The 18,319-nt window shown below is 44.2% G+C and overlaps 1 protein-coding gene across 1 annotated transcript in view; it reads right to left on the reverse strand.

Moving 5' to 3' along the window:
• IARS1 (isoleucyl-tRNA synthetase 1) overlaps positions 1-18,319 on the reverse strand; it is a 139,077-nt gene that overhangs the window by 94,881 nt on the left and 25,877 nt on the right. Inside the window, exons 7-13 of the mRNA XM_038772223.1 lie at positions 17,193-17,340; positions 14,572-14,659; positions 14,285-14,345; positions 10,916-11,011; positions 3,817-3,939; positions 2,416-2,507; positions 227-325 (exon numbers count right to left, since the gene is read on the reverse strand). Of these exons, the coding sequence (XP_038628151.1) occupies positions 227-325; positions 2,416-2,507; positions 3,817-3,939; positions 10,916-11,011; positions 14,285-14,345; positions 14,572-14,659; positions 17,193-17,340 (707 nt within the window). The remainder of the gene's footprint in view (positions 1-226; positions 326-2,415; positions 2,508-3,816; positions 3,940-10,915; positions 11,012-14,284; positions 14,346-14,571; positions 14,660-17,192; positions 17,341-18,319) is intronic.

The following is an 18,319-nucleotide window of genomic DNA, read 5'->3' on the forward strand; positions in this document are numbered from 1 at the left end:
ATCATGCTACCAATTAAAAATCAATCCAAATGAGTAGTTAAAAGCAGGAAGGCTTTACAGGGATGCATAATAGGAGTGTTTCAGAAAATGAGCCAAGTTAGTCCCTAAAAACAGGACATTTTCAATTATAGGGATCTCTACAAGAAAGCAGATTTATTTCCAAGTGCGCCAGAGCTGCAAAGACAATGAGAAAGCAAAAGACAAAGCCCCAGGTGAGTTACATTACCAATAGCACTGGTCGTTATTCTTCAACAATTTATCCACCATGCACTCCACTCGAACAAACCAGCTTGGCACGGCTTTGTAAATCAGCGGCGTGTCTGATCTGTACAGGAAGGATTAGGGCGGAGACAAGGAAATAGCACAAAGCAGATTACCGACAATTGCTTCTATTATCATATCGCCCATTTCAGGTGTCTGCTGCTAAAAAAAATATTTAACAGATAGACCATAATTAAATGATTTTATCTAAGTAAGAGGCGGTACTGCGTTCTATATATACAAGAATTCTTTGCCACCCAAATATTGGATGATTCCCACCGTATCTATCTCAAAGAGGGTTTAGCTTTCTCATTACATAATAGCAACCGTTTCAACCTTGAGCCACATGCTTACAGCCCTGTGGGTAAGGGACCGGAGCCTACAACCTTGCTGAACACGGCCCTCTGCGGTGAGGTTGCAAGCCAGCAGAGTGGAGACTCACTCGTCACGAGTGAGTGGCCTGTGAGGATGCCAAGCCACGTCCCTAAGCGTGCTGCAGTCCCACTTGGCCCTTCTCTGGGTGAGACCACCGCCGCGGCCCGGATTCATCCCCCTACAAGGCACGCACCGTGGGGCACGTATTTGGGGTGCACTGAAGCCTGAGGGCCCCACAACAGTGAGAACTGGCAGTGCCACGATTAGAACCCAGGTCCTCTGACTCCCATTAGGCCACGCTGCTTCTGTCACTTATCCTCGTACAAGCTGAAGCCCCACACCGGGAAAGTGCACGAGGCGCCTGCTAATTCCAAATCGGGAGGGATCGGCAGTTTCTCCGCTCTCCTCCCAAGCCCTGCCCACTGGGATGCAGGACTGCCCCCTTGTCTAGGTATGAACCTGGTGAGATAGATGAGATCGAGATCTATATTTTCTATTTATTTTATTTTGTTAGTATGTTTGGTTTTGTTCTCTGTCTCCCCCTTTTAGACTGTGAGCCCACTGTTGGGTAGGGACTGTCTCTATATGTTGCCAATTTGTACTTCCCAAGCGCTTAGTACAGGGCTCTGCACATAGTAAGCGCTCAATAAATACGATTGATGATGATGATGATGATCGAGATAGTGAGTGGGCTGGGTTTTAGCAAGGAAATCAGCAAGGTTAGCTAGGCGGGGGCAAGGTGACCGAGTGCTCTAATGCCAATGGTAGGGAGGATGCTATTTGATGTGCAGGTGGATGGGTAACTGCTGGAGCTTTTTGAGCAGGAGAGGTCAGGGCTGGAGAAGATTTGGGAATCATCTACACAGAGATGGTAGTTGAAGCTGTGGGAACAGGTGGAGAATAGCTAGAAATAGTAATACCATGACTTTGTACAGAAGATAGTGGTGGCTAACGCTTACGCTGACCCTAATTTTACTTCATCCCCTTGCACCCTCTAGCCCTCCAAGCTCATCTCCCAACATCCTCCCCTAGGCCTTCTCCTCAATTTTCTGCCTAATAATATACCACCTTGCATTTGTCCCCAGATGTCATCTTCCCCAAGTGTTTTCATATGAGGTGTTTTCACCTCATTTTATCCTCTCAAAATCCTCATGGAGTAGTAAAAGGCAGGAAACCTCATGAGGAAACAAGCACAAACAGAAGCAGCGTGGCTCAGTGGAAAGAGTACGGGCTTGGGAGTCAGAGGTCATGGGTTCTAATCCCGGCTCCACCACTTAGCTGTGTGACTTTGGGCAAGTCACAACTTCTCTGTGCTTCAGTTACCTCATCTGTAAAATGGGGATTAAGACTGTGAGCCCCATGTGGGACAAACTGATCACCTTGTATCCCCCCAGCGCTTAGAACAGTGCCTCGCACACAGTAAATGCTTAATATCATTATTATTAAGTGACTTCTCTGCAATCACAGAACAGGCCGTCTAGACTGTAAGCCTGCTGTGGGCAGGGATCGTGTCTACCAACTCTGTTAAACTGTATGCTCCACAGTGCTTAGTACAGTGCTCTGCACACAGTAAGTGCTCAGTAAATGCCACCGACTGATGGACTGAACAGGCCAGTAGGCAAAAACCGACTAGAATCCAGGTCTCCTGACTCTCCGACTTGTGTTCCTTCACTACACAACTAGTATCTCGGCAAAGAAAACTAAATCAACTACTACAATTACGAATCCCACTGCATACAGGGATTCCTACCAATTTAGATGAGCTCTGCATGGTCTTACCTCCAGCAAAACGGGTAGTTGTGATTGAAAGTACTGGCCAGAACAAGTCGGCCTCGCTCCTTCAGAGTTCGGATGATATTTTTATCTGCATCCTACAAAATGAAAAAAGGGTGAGCTTTAGACAGATGCAGAATAGAGCTTCTGTAGTTGAAAACTGGGTCAATTTACCGGGATTATATTAATCTACAGTACACGCTGATCTCTAAGGAGCGATGCTTTAGCTGGAATATTCCACGGTACAACTAAATATTGCCAGGTTTTAGAGACTGGCTCATTCTTTGGTGGGGGGTCCAAAGCCTGCCAAGAACTGTAAAACAAAACAAATATCTGGCACACCTCCACACATACCCTCATTCCAGGTTTGGGCCCCGGGCCATACACAGTGGCATATTCCAAGTATCCAAGTCCTACTAATCTTTGGAAGTCCAGGGAGTTAAAAAAAAAAAAAAACAAAAGAAAAGAAAAAAGAAAAAAAGGGGGCTATTCATGAGCATGAAGGGAATGTTCTGTCATGGAGAGAAAACGGGCAGAAAACACAGGAAACAAAGGATAAGAGTAAGTGGTCATCATTCTGGATGGAGAAATATATTTGGGGGGTGAGGGGGGCAGGGTCACATCAATCTATACTCTGCACACAGTAAGCGCTCAATAAATACGATTGAATACTAGGAACAATTTTGTTTACCACCTTCCAAAAGCCTATAAAAACTTCTCTTGCCACTCACCTCCTCCAGGAGGCCTTCCCAGACTGAGCCCCTTCCTTCCTCTCCCCCTCGTCCCCCTCTCCATCCGCCCCCATCTTACCTCCTTCCCTTCCCCACTGCACCTGTATATATGTATATATGGTTGCACATATTTATTACTCTTTATTTATTTATTTATTTTACTTGTACATTTCTATCCTATTTATTTTATTTTGTTGGTATGTTTGGTTCTGTTCTCTGTCTCCCCCTTTTAGACTGTGAGCCCACTGTTGGGTAGGGACTGTCTCTATGTGTTGCCAATTTGTACTTCCCAAGCGCTTAGTACAGTGCTCTGCACATAGTAAGCGCTCAATAAATACGACTGATTGATTGACTGATTGATTACTGCTAGGACCAAGCAGAGGGTAGAGGTGACAAAAAACAAAGGTGTGTGTGTGTCAGGGGGAGGGAAAGTTCCTTGGGTGAAATTACGGATGTTGAATTTTACAGATGTTGAAAGATATCCACCTTAAATTCCAATCTGTGCCCCTAAAATCCACTTAAACAAGAGCCTTATTTGATATATAAAAAAGCTTTCCAAATGCAAATTATAGCACTGAAAAAAAAAACCCCTGAAACTGCAAAGTGCTTGAGATGGTTAGGCTATCTTGTACCACACTCACAGAGAAGATTTTTCTATTTGGCCTAGTCCACAAACCTTCACATACTGCCCAGAAAAGTCTGTCACATCTGCTGTGAAACAGCCAGAAGCATCAACAGGACAAACTGGTACTGAGTCTTTCTGAATAATGTTGAAGTCCATACACACCCTGTAGTCATCCTGGAAAAAAAGAACAGTACCCAATCACCAGGAGTGCATGTTTTCAATATCCGTGTGGCTGCTTTGATACACATACACAATCCACGAGGCCCAAGACCAGACAGCACAAGGACAGTGCTCTGCACACAGTAAGCGCTCAATAAACACAACCGAATGGATGACAGCCAAGGTAAACCAGCTTTCTCTTTACGTTGGTGTCTAGTCTTTTAACATTATAACAATAATAATAATGTTGGCATTTGTTAAGCGCTTACTATGTGCAAAGCACTGTTCTAAGCGCTGGGGGAGATACAAGGTAATCAGGCTGTCCCACGTGGGGCTCACAGTCTTCATCCCCATTTTACAGATGAGGGAACTGAGGCCCAGAGAAGTTAAGTGACTTGCCCAAAGTCACACAGCTGACAAGTGGCGGAGCCGGGATTTGAACCCACGACCTCATGACTCCAAAGCCCGGGCTCTTTCCACTGAGCCACGCTGCTTCAAAATACAAATGGAGCAGTTGTAAATTTAGATCCAGTGGGTCTTGAGTTACAGGAAATCACATCTCCCGTCTTTAATAATAATGATGGCATTTATTAAGCGCTCACTATGTGCAAAGCACTGTTCTAAGCACTGGGGAGGTTACGAGGTGATCAGGCTGTCCCACGGGGGGCTCACAGTCTTAATCCTCATTTTACAGATGAGGGAACTGAGGCCCAGAGAAGTTGTGTGACTTGCCCAAAGTCACACAGCTGACAATTGGCAGAGCCGGCGTTTGAACCCGTGACCTCTGACTCCAAAGCCTGGGCTCTTTTTCACTGAGCCATGCTGCTTCGCTATTTTCTTCTCAACTCTTGAGTAAGAGTCAGTCTTACTGACTCCCCTCTAATTGCCAGCACGTTATAAAGGGATAGTGAAGAGTCGCGTTATTAAACAGTGTTACTGTTTAATACACTGTTATTAAACTGTTAATAATAACAGTTAATAATACACTTAACAGTTAATAATACACTGTTATTAAACAGTGTACGTCCCGAAACCAAATGACAATTGGGTAACAAGCAGGGTATGCCCATCTTCTTTCACTGGTGGTGTAACCTGCCCCACTCCTGCACAATCTTTATGTGCCACTTCAATCTCTTCCCCTGTCACTGGGTACCCACGAGAACAGGCAGCACTCAGAAGGGATGCTGTCATTTGTAGCCTGGGGACTGGGCAGATTTTTTTTCGTTTTTAAACATAGTATTTGTTAAGCACTTACAATGTGCCAGGCACTGTACTAAATGTTGGGGTAGATACAAGACCACGGGGTTACACGCGGTCCACGTCCCATATGGGGCACACAGCTTTAATCCCCATTTATCAGATGAGGTACCCGAGGCCCAGAAAAGTGAAGTGGCTTGCCCAAAGTCACCCAGCAGACATGTGGCAGAGTTGGGATTGGAATCCAGGTCCTCCGACTTTCGGGCCCGTGCTCTTTCCACGAGGCCGCGCTGCTTCTCATCATCATCATCATCAATCGTATTTATTGAGCGCTTACTGTGTGCAGAGCACTGTACTAAGCGCTTGGGAAGTACAAGTTGGCAACATACAGAGACAGTCCCTACCCAACAGTGGGCTCACAGTCTAAAAGATAATAATAATGGTATTTGTTAAGTACTTACTATGTGCAAAGCACTGTTCTAAGTGTTGGGGGGGATACAAGGTGATCAGGTTTTACAACCTGATTAAGATCAGTCTTAATCCCCATTTTACAGATGAGATGATAATAACGATGGTATTTGTTAAGCGCTTACTATGTGCAAAGCACTGTTCTAAGTGTTGGGGGGGATACAAGGTGATCAGGTTTTACAACCTGATTAAGATCAGTCTTAAGCCCCATTTTACAGATGAGATAATAATAATGATGGTATTTGTTAAGCGCTTACTATGTGCAAAGCACTGTTCTAAGTGTTGGGGGGGATACAAGGTGATCAGGTTTTACAACCTGATTAAGATCAGTCTTAAGCCCCATTTTACAGATGAGATAATAATAATGATGGTATTTGTTAAGCGCTTACTATGTGCAAAGCACTGTTCTAAGTGTTGGGGGGGATACAAGGTGATCAGGTTTTACAACCTGATTAAGATCAGTCTTAATCCCCATTTTACAGATGAGATGATAGAAATGATGGTATTTGTTAAGCGCTTACTATGTGCAAAGCACTGTTCTAAGTGTTGGGGGGATACAAGGTGATCAGGTTTTACAACCTGATTAAGATCAGTCTTAATCCCCATTTTACAGATGAGATAATAATAATGATGTTATTTGTTAAGCGCTTACTATGTGCAAAGCACTGTTCTAAGTGTTGGGGGGGATACAAGGTGATCAGGTTTTACAACCTGATTAAGATCAGTCTTAATCCCCATTTTACAGATGAGATGATAGTAATGATGGTATTTGTTAAGCGCTTACTATGTGCAAAGCACTGTTCTAAGTGTTGGGGGGATACAAGGTGATCAGGTTTTACAACCTGATTAAGATCAGTCTTAATCCCCATTTTACAGATGAGATAATAATAATGATGGTATTTGTTAAGTGCTTACTATGTGCAAAGCACTGTTCTAAGTGCTGGGGGGGATACAAGGTGATCAGGTTTTACAACCTGATTAAGATCAGTCTTAATCCCCATTTTACAGATGAGATGATAGTAATGATGGTATTTGTTAAGCGCTTACTATGTGCAAAGCACTGTTCTAAGTGTTGGGGGGGATACAAGGTGATCAGGTTTTACAACTTGATTAAGATCAGTCTTAATCCCCATTTTACAGATGAGATAATAATAATGATGGTATTTGTTAAGCGCTTACTATGTGCAAAGCACTGTTCTAAGTGTTGGGGGGGATACAAGGTGATCAGGTTTTACAACCTGATTAAGATCAGTCTTAATCCCCATTTTACAGATGAGATGATAGTAACGATGGTATTTGTTAAGCGCTTACTATGTGCAAAGCACTGTTCTAAGTGCTGGGGGGGATACAAAGTGATCAGGTTTTACAACCTGATTAAGATCAGTCTTAATCCCCATTTTACAGATGAGATGATAGTAATGATGGTATTTGTTAAGCGCTTACTATGTGCAAAGCACTGTTCTAAGTGTTGGGGGGGATACAAGGTGATCAGGTTTTACAACCTGATTAAGATCAGTCTTAATCCCCATTTTACAGATGAGATAATAATAACGATGGTATTTGTTAAGCGCTTACTATGTGCAAAGCACTGTTCTAAGTGCTGGGGGGGATACAAGGTGATCAGGTTTTACAACCTGATTAAGATCAGTCTTAATCCCCATTTTACAGATGAGATGATAGTAATGATGGTATTTGTTAAGCGCTTACTATGTGCAAAGCACTGTTCTAAGTGTTGGGGGGGATACAAGGTGATCAGGTTTTACAACCTGATTAAGATCAGTCTTAATCCCCATTTTACAGATGAGATAATAATAACAATGGTATTTGTTAAGCGCTTACTATGTGCAAAGCACTGTTCTAAGTGCTGGGGGGGATACAAGGTGATCAGGTTTTACAACCTGATTAAGATCAGTCTTAATCCCCATTTTACAGATGAGATGATAGTAATGATGGTATTTGTTAAGTGCTTACTATGTGCAAAGCACTGTTCTAAGTGCTGGGGGGGGATACAAGGTGATCAGGTTTTACAACCTGATTAAGATCAGTCTTAATCCCCATTTTACAGATGAGATGATAGTAATGATGGTATTTGTTAAGCGCTTACTATGTGCAAAGCACTGTTCTAAGTGTTGGGGGGGATACAAGGTGATCAGGTTTTACAACCTGATTAAGATCAGTCTTAATCCCCATTTTACAGATGAGATAATAATAACGATGGTATTTGTTAAGCGCTTACTATGTGCAAAGCACTGTTCTAAGTGCTGGGGGGGATACAAGGTGATCAGGTTTTACAACCTGATTAAAATCAGTCTTAATCCCCATTTTACAGATGAGATGATAGTAATGATGGTATTTGTTAAGCGCTTACTATGTGCAAAGCACTGTTCTAAGTGTTGGGGGGGATACAAGGTGATCAGGTTTTACAACCTGATTAAGATCAGTCTTAATCCCCATTTTACAGATGAGATAATAATAACAATGGTATTTGTTAAGCGCTTACTATGTGCAAAGCACTGTTCTAAGTGCTGGGGGGGATACAAGGTGATCAGGTTTTACAACCTGATTAAGATCAGTCTTAATCCCCATTTTACAGATGAGATGATAGTAATGATGGTATTTGTTAAGTGCTTACTATGTGCAAAGCACTGTTCTAAGTGCTGGGGGGGATACAAGGTGATCAGGTTTTACAACCTGATTAAGATCAGTCTTAATCCCCATTTTACAGATGAGATAATAATAATGATGGTATTTGTTAAGCACTTACTATGTGCAAAGCACTGTTCTAAGTGTTGGGGGGGATACAAGGTGATCAGGTTTTACAACCTGATTAAGATCAGTCTTAATCCCCATTTTACAGATGAGATAATAACAATGATGGTATTTAAGCGCTTACTATGTGCAAAGCACTGTTCTAAGTGCTGGGGGGATACAAGGTGATCAGGTTTTACAACCTGATTAAGCACTGTTCTAAGTGCTGGGGGGATACAAGGTGATCAGGTTTTACAACCTGATTAAGATCAGTCTTAATCCCCATTTTACAGATGAGATAATAATAATGATGGCATTTGTTAAGCGCTTACTATGTGTAAAGCACTGTTCTAAGTGCTGAGGGGGATACAAGGTGATCAGGTTTTACAACCTGATTAAGATCAGTCTTAATCCCCATTTTACAGATGAGATAATAATAATGATGGCATTTGTTAAGCGCTTACTATGTGCAAAGCACTGTTCTAAGTGTTGGGGGGGATACAAGGTGATCAGGTTTTACAACCTGATTAAAATCAGTCTTAATCCCCATTTTACAGATGAGATAATAATAATGATGGTATTTGTTAAGCGCTTACTATGTGCAAAGCACTGTTCTAAGGGTTGGGGGGGGATACAAGGTGATCAGGTTTTACAACCTGATTAAGATCAGTCTTAAGCCCCATTTTACAGATGAGATAATAATAATGATGGCATTTGTTAAGCGCTTACTATGTGCAAAGCACTGTTCTAAGTGCTGGGGGGGGGATACAAGGTGATGAGGTTGTCCCGTGTGGGACTCACAGTCTTAATCCCCATTTTACAGATGAGGTAACTGAGGCTCAGAGAAGTTAAGTGACTTGCCCAAGGTCCCACAGCAGACATGTGGCAGAGCTGGGATTCGAACCCATGACCTCTGACTCCCAAGCCTGTGCTCTTTCCACGAGGCCGCGCTGCTTCTCCAGAGGCCGAGTTAATATCCTAGCCCTAGGTGACATTGTAGGCCTTAATGGAGATGCTACACGCGTCCTTATTTCTGAGGTCTTCCCGCATTAAGGAAGTGGCTTTCAAGCGGCTGGTTTGGCAGTCAAATAGTCGGAGAGAACACATAGAGAACAGTCCTTACAAAACTGCCCTGAGGTAGAAGGAAATGTCAGATGACCCTACACCGGTCCCTAAACAGACCTGCCCACGTCTGCCTACACCCTATTCCGACATTCTTGCCTAATCGCGTGAATGACCACTGCGCATGCTTTCGTTGTCATAGTTATTTTTTGTTCTCTTTGTGGAAAAAAATTCTCTTAACCCAAGCTAAGGTGGTTCCATGACGTCTTACCGAATGAGGGAGGGGCACAGCGGCGTTTGCTTTCAGTGAAGTCTGTTGGAGTGGCCTGAGACTGCACCTGTTGTCCCTATCGGCAACCTCACAAAGTGGGCTGTTGGTCTTGGGGGCACTGGGTGAGAATGCGGATGGTTCAGCGCAAGCCATCACCACTACTGCAAAACCATCAAGGGTGGCAATGAACGCGATGCCTGTTAAGTGCTTACTATGTGTGAAGCGCTGTCCTAAGCACTGGGATAGATGCGCAGCAATCAGGTCGGACCCAATCCCTGACCCACATGGGGCTCGCAGTTTAGGTAGGAAGGAGAACAGGTGCCGAACTGGGACCATTCAGATGCAATTCAGCACACAAATTTTAAAAGTGTTGAGTTGTTCAGCCTGAATGGAGAAGCAGAGTGGCCTACTGGACAGCCCACGGGCCTGGGCGTCAGGGGGACCTGTATTCTAATCCTGGCTCCGCCACTGGTTCGCTATATAACCTTTCTTAACTTCTCTGTGCCTCGGTTACCTCATCTGTAAAATAGGGATTAATACTGAGAGCCCCATGTGGGACATGGATCACGTCCCTCCTGATTAGCTTGTATTTACCCCGGCACTTAGTACAGAGCCTGGCACATGGCAAGCATGTAAGTACCATAAGAAAAACGGCAGTGGGTCCTGTATTCTAATCCTAGCTCCGCCACTTGTTCGCTATATAACCTTTCTTAACTTCTCTGTGCCTCGGTTACCTCATCTGTAAAATAGGGATTAATACTGAGAGCCCCATGTGGGACCTGGATCACATCCCTCCTGATTAGCTTGTATTTACTCCGGCACTTAGTACAGAGCCTGGCACATGGCAAGCATGTAAGTACCACAAGAAAAACGGCAGTGGGTCCAAAAAGATGCACGACGTTTTCATGAACGCAGTGTACAAATGTGAAAGACGTTATCAGTGTGACACGTCCCAGATAAAAACAAAAGATAATACTAATAATAACAATGGCATTCGTTAAGCGCTTACTGTGCGCCAAGCACTGTTCTAAGCGCTGAATCTACTATTCAATACAGAATCAACTGATAATAACGTCCTCCTCCCATCTCCACAAGAATAAACAGATGTACACTCGAAATGTGAATATATTGGCAATTAATCAAAAGCTCTTCCCTAGGGCTCAACTGGTAAGCTCTCGATTGAACCATTAATTTCACATAAGTAAATTAAAATTAATCAGTATCAATTACATCAATTATACTTACAGCACCAAAGTACGGAGCCTGGTGTACAACACCTGTGCCCTCTTCCTCCTTAACGTAGTTATCTACTACTACAGTGAAAGCTCCAGTATCTTTGCACTGAAATACACAAAGATGTGAAGTACATAAGGTGTTAAATCAAGTTTATGCTAACAAAATGATTCTGAGAAATGAAGAAAAAAACGGAAAGGACTGGGGATTTCTAATACTGTTAAATGCAGAGTAAAGAACTGAGGTATAGGAGGAATGAGCCATGACTTAATAAATCTGTTAAGCTTTATATGTTGCCAACTTGTACTTCCCAAGCGCTTAGTACAGTGCTCTGCACACAGTAAGCGCTCAATACGACTGACTGATTGATTAAGCATGCCCTACGTGTCAAGCACTGTTCTAAGTGCTGAATAATAATAATAATGATGGTATCTGTTAAGGGCTTACTATGTGCCAAGCACTGTTCTAAGCGCTGGGGTAGATACAAGGTAAGCAGGTTGCCCTACATGGGGCTTACAGTCTTAAGCCCCATTTTCATCATCATCATCAATCGTATTTATTGAGCGCTTACTGTGTGCAGAGCACTGTACTAAGCGCTTGGGAAGTACAAGTTGGCAACATATAGAGACAGTCCCTAACCAAAAGTGGGCTCACAGTCTAAAAGGGGGAGACAGAGAACAAAACCAAGCATACTAACAAAATAAAATAAATAGAATAGATATGCACAAGTAAAATAAATAAATAAATAAATAAATAAATAGAGTAACAAATATGTACAAACATATATACAGGTGTTGTGGGGAAGGGAAGGAGGTAAGATGGGGGGGATGGAGAGGGGGACGAGGGGGAGAGGAAGGAAGGGGCTCAGTCTGGGAAGGCCTCCTGGAGGAGGTGAGCTCTCAGTAGGGCCTTGAAAGGAGGAAGAGAGCTAGCTTGGCGGATGGGCAGAGGGAGGGCATTCCAGGCCCGGGGGATGACGTGGGCCGGGGGTCGATGGCGGGACAGGCGAAAATGAGGTACGGTGAGGAGATTAGCAGCAGAGGAGCGGAGGGTGCGGGCTGGGCTGGAGAAGGAGAGAAGGGAGGTGAGGTAGGAGGGGGCGAGGTGATGGACAGCCTTGAAGCCCAGGGTGAGGAGTTTCTGCCTGATGCGCAGGTTGATTGGTAGCCACTGGAGATTTTTGAGGAGGGGAGTAACATGCCCAGAGCATTTCCGGACAAAGACAATCCGGGCAGCAGCACGGAGTATGGATTGAAGTGGGGAGAGACACGAGGATGGGAGATCAGAGAGAAGGCTGATGCAGTAGTCCAGACGCGATAGGATGAGAGCTTGAATAAGAAGGGTAGCGGTTTGGATGGAGAGGAAAGGGCGGATCTTGGCAAAGTTGCGGAGCTGAGACCGGCAGGTTTTGGTGATGGCTTGGATATGAGGGGTGAACGAGAGAGCGGAGTCGAGGATGACACCAAGGTTGCGGGCTTGTGAGACGGGAAGGATGGTAGTGCCGCCAACAGAGATGGGAAAGTCAGGGAGAGGGCAGGGTTTGGGAGGGAAGACAAGGAGTTCAGTCTTGGACATGTTGAGTTTTAGGTGGTGGGCAGACATCCAGATGAGGTAACTAAGGCCCAGAGAAGTTAAGCGACTGGCCCAAAGTCACCCAGCTGACAAATGGCAGGGCTGGGATTAGAACCCATGACCTCTGACTCCCAAGCCCATGCTCTTTCCACTGAGCCCCGCTGCTTCTCCCAACTTAATACAAAACTTTTGTGACATGCCAGTACGGAGACACAAACCCTAAATAACATGGTGCATTCAGACAGGGTCAATACTGAACCCCCCTGACCTGCCTCCAGCCACACCTCAGCCACCCAAAGTCACCTCTTTTCCTCTTTGAGCCCCGGTGACACCATGAAAGGAAGCCATCCCTGAGCACCACTTGGACAGCAATAAAGTGCAGGAACATGAACCACCCGGGTCAGGGGAGGGGAGAGGGTCCCAGATCCACGTGGCAGAATGCCGAGAAGTGGAGGAAACGGTGCCGACAAAATAGGTCACTGCCTTAAAAATATCAGAGGGGCTGGGGAGATGGACCGAAAACCAACTGCACTGCCTAGAAACACAGGCACGGTGACTGTATGAGAAACTTTCCACTTTACTGTCGCCTTTGGCACTAAGTTTCTCTGTTGTTTGGGGAATTATTGATTTGTGTAAGCTACATGTTTCTGGCAACAGACAAGTTGTTTTCTGCAAAAGGACAATGTAAAACGAATCGAGCGAACCCGGGTTTTCAGGGGTTCCAAGTTAAGACCATACTGAGCCTTTTATCAAAGCCCGCTGCGGGCTTCAGGAGACTTGAACAAGCTTGGCCAAGATGGACTTCTAATAATAATAAAAATGGTATTTGTTAAGCACTTGCTATGTGCAAAGCACTGTTCATTCATTCATTCATTCAGTTGTATTTATTGAGCGCTTACTGTGTGCAGAGCACTGTACTAAGTGCTTGGGAAGTACAAGTCGGCAACATATGGAGACGGTCCCTACCCAACAATGGGCTCAGTCTAGAAGGGGGAGACGACAGACAACAAAACGAAACTGTGAGCCCACTGTTGGGTAAGGACTGTCTCTATATGTTGCCAATTTGTACTTCCCAAGCGCTTAGTACAGTGCTCTGCACATAGTAAGCGCTCAATAAATACGATTGATGATGAAAACGAAACACGTAGTCATGTACTAGGCGCTGGTGGAGGGGCGGGGGGGAAGAATACAAGGTAGGGTTGGGTTAAATGAGTGCCGCTGAGAGTGAACAGTGTACACACACACAAACACACACGCACACACTCTCTCTCTCTCAACTTCAGAGAGTTCAAGTCAAGGATCAGACGGTGCACAAGCCACGCACGCAGCAGCATGAGTTGACAAAGAGAAAGCTATTGCAATGGGAAAAGAATCTCGGACTTTCAACCCGTTCCAAGAATACTTCGCAGTGCTTTAAATGGGCAGCTACAAAAATGGCTGGAAGACCAGTGCTTAAGAATGCCAAACATAAGGATAAGAGCTAAAGGAGTAGTAGGATATTTTAAAAACAGATTACGCCTAAAAATATGACAGCAGCACAAGCTGATTATGACAATTGGTGGAACTACATTTTTTTAAATGGTAGAGAGAAAACAATTAAATGGTGTCACCAGTCCTTATTAGTGGGCAAAGGTTGAGAATATTTTATATAAATTCAGAGACACAACCAAAAACCCCCCAGACTGTCACTATCCCATAAATGAAGCTTAATTCAGAAACAACAAATTTATAGTTTAAAGAAGTAGAAGTTTACACCACCCTTCTTGTGGGAACAATTTCTTGAGATTCTTTGGGTGAATTTGTCCATACCTTAATAAAATATTCAAACAGTGGTTTGTATTTCTTGCCTTTGAGAGAAATGCCAGGAAACCTACAAAAAAAAAAAAAGGGCTAGATTTATAATCCAAATAAAAGCTTTACCAGGTCTGGTTTACAGAAACTACATTCACATTCTTGGTCCATTTTTTTGGTTTACGCTCAAATATAGAAATATTATGCAATTACACCATTTTAAATCCTTTGCTTTAAAAAATATTTTAGATAGTTAACCGACTTTTACACATCCCACAGCCAGGCCTATAAAAACAAGTACTCACTTTTCAAGTATTTCATATTCACTTTCAGATTTGTAGAGTATCACCAGTCTAGCTTCCATCAAAATATAGAGCTTTCCTGTTGCGCTTTCTAGAAAGAACCAGTGAAAGGGTTTGTTCTGATATTCAGGCTTCCATTCATCAGACATCATCATCAACAATGGTATTGTGTGCAGAGCACTTTACTAAACGCTTGGGAAAGTACAATATGAGAGTTGGCAGACACGTTCCCTGCCCACAATGAGCTTACAGTCTAGGGGGTAGACATTAATAAGAACAGATCATTTAAAATGTATAATTTAAAGATATATACATAAGTGCTGTGGAGTTGAGGGTGGGGGTGATTACCAAATGACTTCACGTCTCTGCGCCTCAGTTACCTCATCTGTAAAAAGGGGATTAAGACTGTGAGCCCCATGTGGGACAGGGACTGTGTCCACCTTGTTTAGCTTGTAGCTACCCCAGTGCTTTAATATAATGTCTGGCCCATGGTAAGCACTTAAATACCATTAAAAAGCAAACAAGCAATGGTATTCATTGAGTACTTACTGAATGCAGTGCACTGTACTAAGCACTTGGTAGAGAACAATACAATGAGGAAGATAACTCTTTAGTGCCAGTCCAAGTTTAGAGAGAGGCAGCTTGACTCATTTGTTCGATCTGTAATCTATTTTGCAAACGTTACCCGCTATGAGCATTATATATTAAGAACTGGCAAAGATATTAATCTGGTCATTTTTGTTATTTCAGAGGGAGGCGTAACGGGACCACAGCTTGCTGGAGGAACATATTGCCATGGAAGTTTAAGGGAAGGAAAGGCAAGAGACCGTTCCAAGTTATCAGCTGCAAACTGTTGAAGTGGGATTGGATAGCTGGACCCCCCAAATGATCCCCTTGCTGTCTGGGGCTGCTTAGCGGAGTACAATGGGTGATGGTAGTTATTTGAGGGATTCTTTTCAGATGGATTCGTAGAGATTCCCCTGTTAAACTGAAGGACGGTCACAGGAGCCTGAATCCTCTTTACAGTCATCCTGTGGGTTGGTTTTTTTTTTTTTTTATAACGGCATTTATTAAGCGCTTACTATTTTCTTGAGGCAGGAAGAGTTGGGGAACGCGAGGCCCCTCTGGACTTCTCTCGGGCACACTGACGGTTTGTGATTTTTGGACTAAAAGAGAATCCGCAAGCCCAACTGGCTTTCCCTGTACTATCCTGGGCCTGATTCTAAACCTGACAGGAGGCTTAGGACCTTGGGGCCATCTGCCCGAAGTTAAAATTCAGCAACAGATCAACTCTACAGGTGTCAACTTCCAGTGATGTTGATATGCTGCCACACTACCAAAAGCCATCGCAAAGTTGTTCGAGGGCTCTGGTCGCACTATCACTTAGGACAATCACAGATGATGACGTTTATTGGATCACCTTCCCTCGCCATGTCATGATCATGGCAATTTATTGGCCATCCCATACTGGTGTGCTATTTTTACTGATATTTATAGCATTTATCGAGCACAAGCTGCATGATGAGGACTGTAACAGATGCTTGGGGAACAGACAGTGGAAATCAAAGACACTGTCTCTGCCCTTGAGGAACTTACTGGGGAGACGAACGGAAACAAATTGCTAATCTAATAAGAATAATAATGGTATTTAACTATGGTATTTGTTAAGCCCTTACTGTTTACAAGGCACTGTTCTAAGTGATGGGGTGGACATAAGATAATCAGATTGGACACGGTCCCTGTCCCACATTGGGCTCGAAGTCTTAATCCCCATTTTACAGATGAGGGAACTGAGGCACAGAGAAGCTAAATGGCTTGTCCACGGTCCTGCAGCAGACAAGTGGCAGAGTTGGGATTAGAACCCAGGTCCTTCTTACTCCCAGGCCTGTGTTCTATTCACCAGGCCACGCTGCTAACTGATAAAACCCCAAAATAATCAACAGACTACATAGCTAAGTGCCAAGATGGCTTAGAGAATGGGGAATTATACTGGGAAGGCCTCCTGGAGGAAACGGGACATGATATGAAACAATTTAGGGGAAAGGGACTCCATGATCTTATTAATATTAGGCTACAGTGATTTAGCCCTATCGCCCCTTGAAGAGTGGCAATCACGCTTTTCAAATTATACTATATTTGTATGTTCACCCCGCTCTTGAAGTGCTAGGCGGTCAATACGTACGGTTTACACTGAATTAAATGATGGAGTAATTTATTTTTTCCACCAACTGTAGCTTAAAACAGCACCTGACACATAGCAAGCACTTAGAGTAAGCGGTACAGAAACTGATGTGGCGATCCATCAGCAGATTTGCAGTTTGCGCATTTTGGGCTTCATTCATAATTTATTCAATGGGATTTGCTAAGTGCTTATTCCGTGTCGGGCGCTGAACGAAGCACAGGGATAAATACACGCTAATCACGTTGGTCACAGTCCATGCCCCACACGGGGCTCACAGTCGAAATCCTCATTTGACAGATGAGGTAACTGAGGCACAGAGAAGTGAAGTGACTTGTCCAAGGTCACACAGGAGACAAGTGGAGGAACTGGGTTCTAATCCCAAGCCCATGCTCCTTCCACTAGGTCCCGATGCCATTTTCCACACGCCAAATTTAGTACTTGCCTCTAACTTTCACATACTGTAGTTCTGGATTAACACAGAGGGCAAGATTACTAGGAAGCGTCCACGGCGTCGTGGTCCAAGCAATTAAAGATACACTTTCATCTTCATCCAAGGGGAAAGTTACAATTACTGAAGGATCTTGAACATCCTAATATGAGACGAGAAGTTAAGGCGGGAAAAAGGAAGTACAAGAATGAAATTCATTGCAAGTTACCAGGATTTCTCAGTTTCAGAACTACAAGTCCAACTCCTGCCCAAAGAAGTGTTGATTATTTTGCTTTTGAAAAACATTCCAACCTTGCTTACTCAAACATGAACTTTCCTTGTAGTTTGCATTGACTATTCCATCAACACAACTTTAGTCTACGTTGCATTCCCAAGTGCCTAGTACAGTGCACTGCACACAGTAAGCGCTCAATAAATACGATTGATGATTTGGGCAGAGTGAAGACAGAAAACTATTCGTAACCAGTGGCACTTACTAAAAGGGGCAGTCACTGCCCACGGTACAGTGCTCTGCACACAGTAAGCGCTCAATAAATACGACTGATTGATTGATTGATTTTCAAAGGAGAAGCAGGGTGGCTAGAACATGGACCTGGGTTCTAAATCCCCGCTCCACTCCATGTCGGCTATGTGACTCCACATAAGTTATAGTAAGACCTCGGCGAGGTAGGTAGGAGGGGAGGGAGCTGATGGAGAGAAGCAGCGTGGCTCGGTGGAAAGACCATGGGTTTAGGAGTCCGAGGTGGTGGGTTCTAATCCCGGCTCCAGCACTTGTCAGCTGTGTGATGCTGGGCAAGTCACTTCACTTCTCTGTGCCTCATCTGTAAAATGGGGAGCCCTAAGTGGGACAACCTGATTACCCTGTATCCATCCCAGTGCTTAGCACATAGTGGCGGGGCCGGGATTAGGACCCACAACCTCTGATTCCCAAGCCCGTGCTCTTGCCACTAAGCCACGCTGCTTCTTGAGATTGGTAAGGAGATCGCTGGTGACCTTAGAGAGGGCAGAAGTAAGATTGCAGGGGGGTGGGGGGTGTCAAGGAGCAATTTAGAGGTGAGGAAGTAGAGGCAGCGGGTATGATGGGGGGGAGGGTAAATGGAGGGTGCCATGGGGTAAAGGGA

The sequence above is a fragment of the Tachyglossus aculeatus genome, chromosome X1, assembly GCF_015852505.1.
Source record: "Tachyglossus aculeatus isolate mTacAcu1 chromosome X1, mTacAcu1.pri, whole genome shotgun sequence".
In the NCBI taxonomy this organism is placed as follows: domain Eukaryota; kingdom Metazoa; phylum Chordata; class Mammalia; order Monotremata; family Tachyglossidae; genus Tachyglossus; species Tachyglossus aculeatus.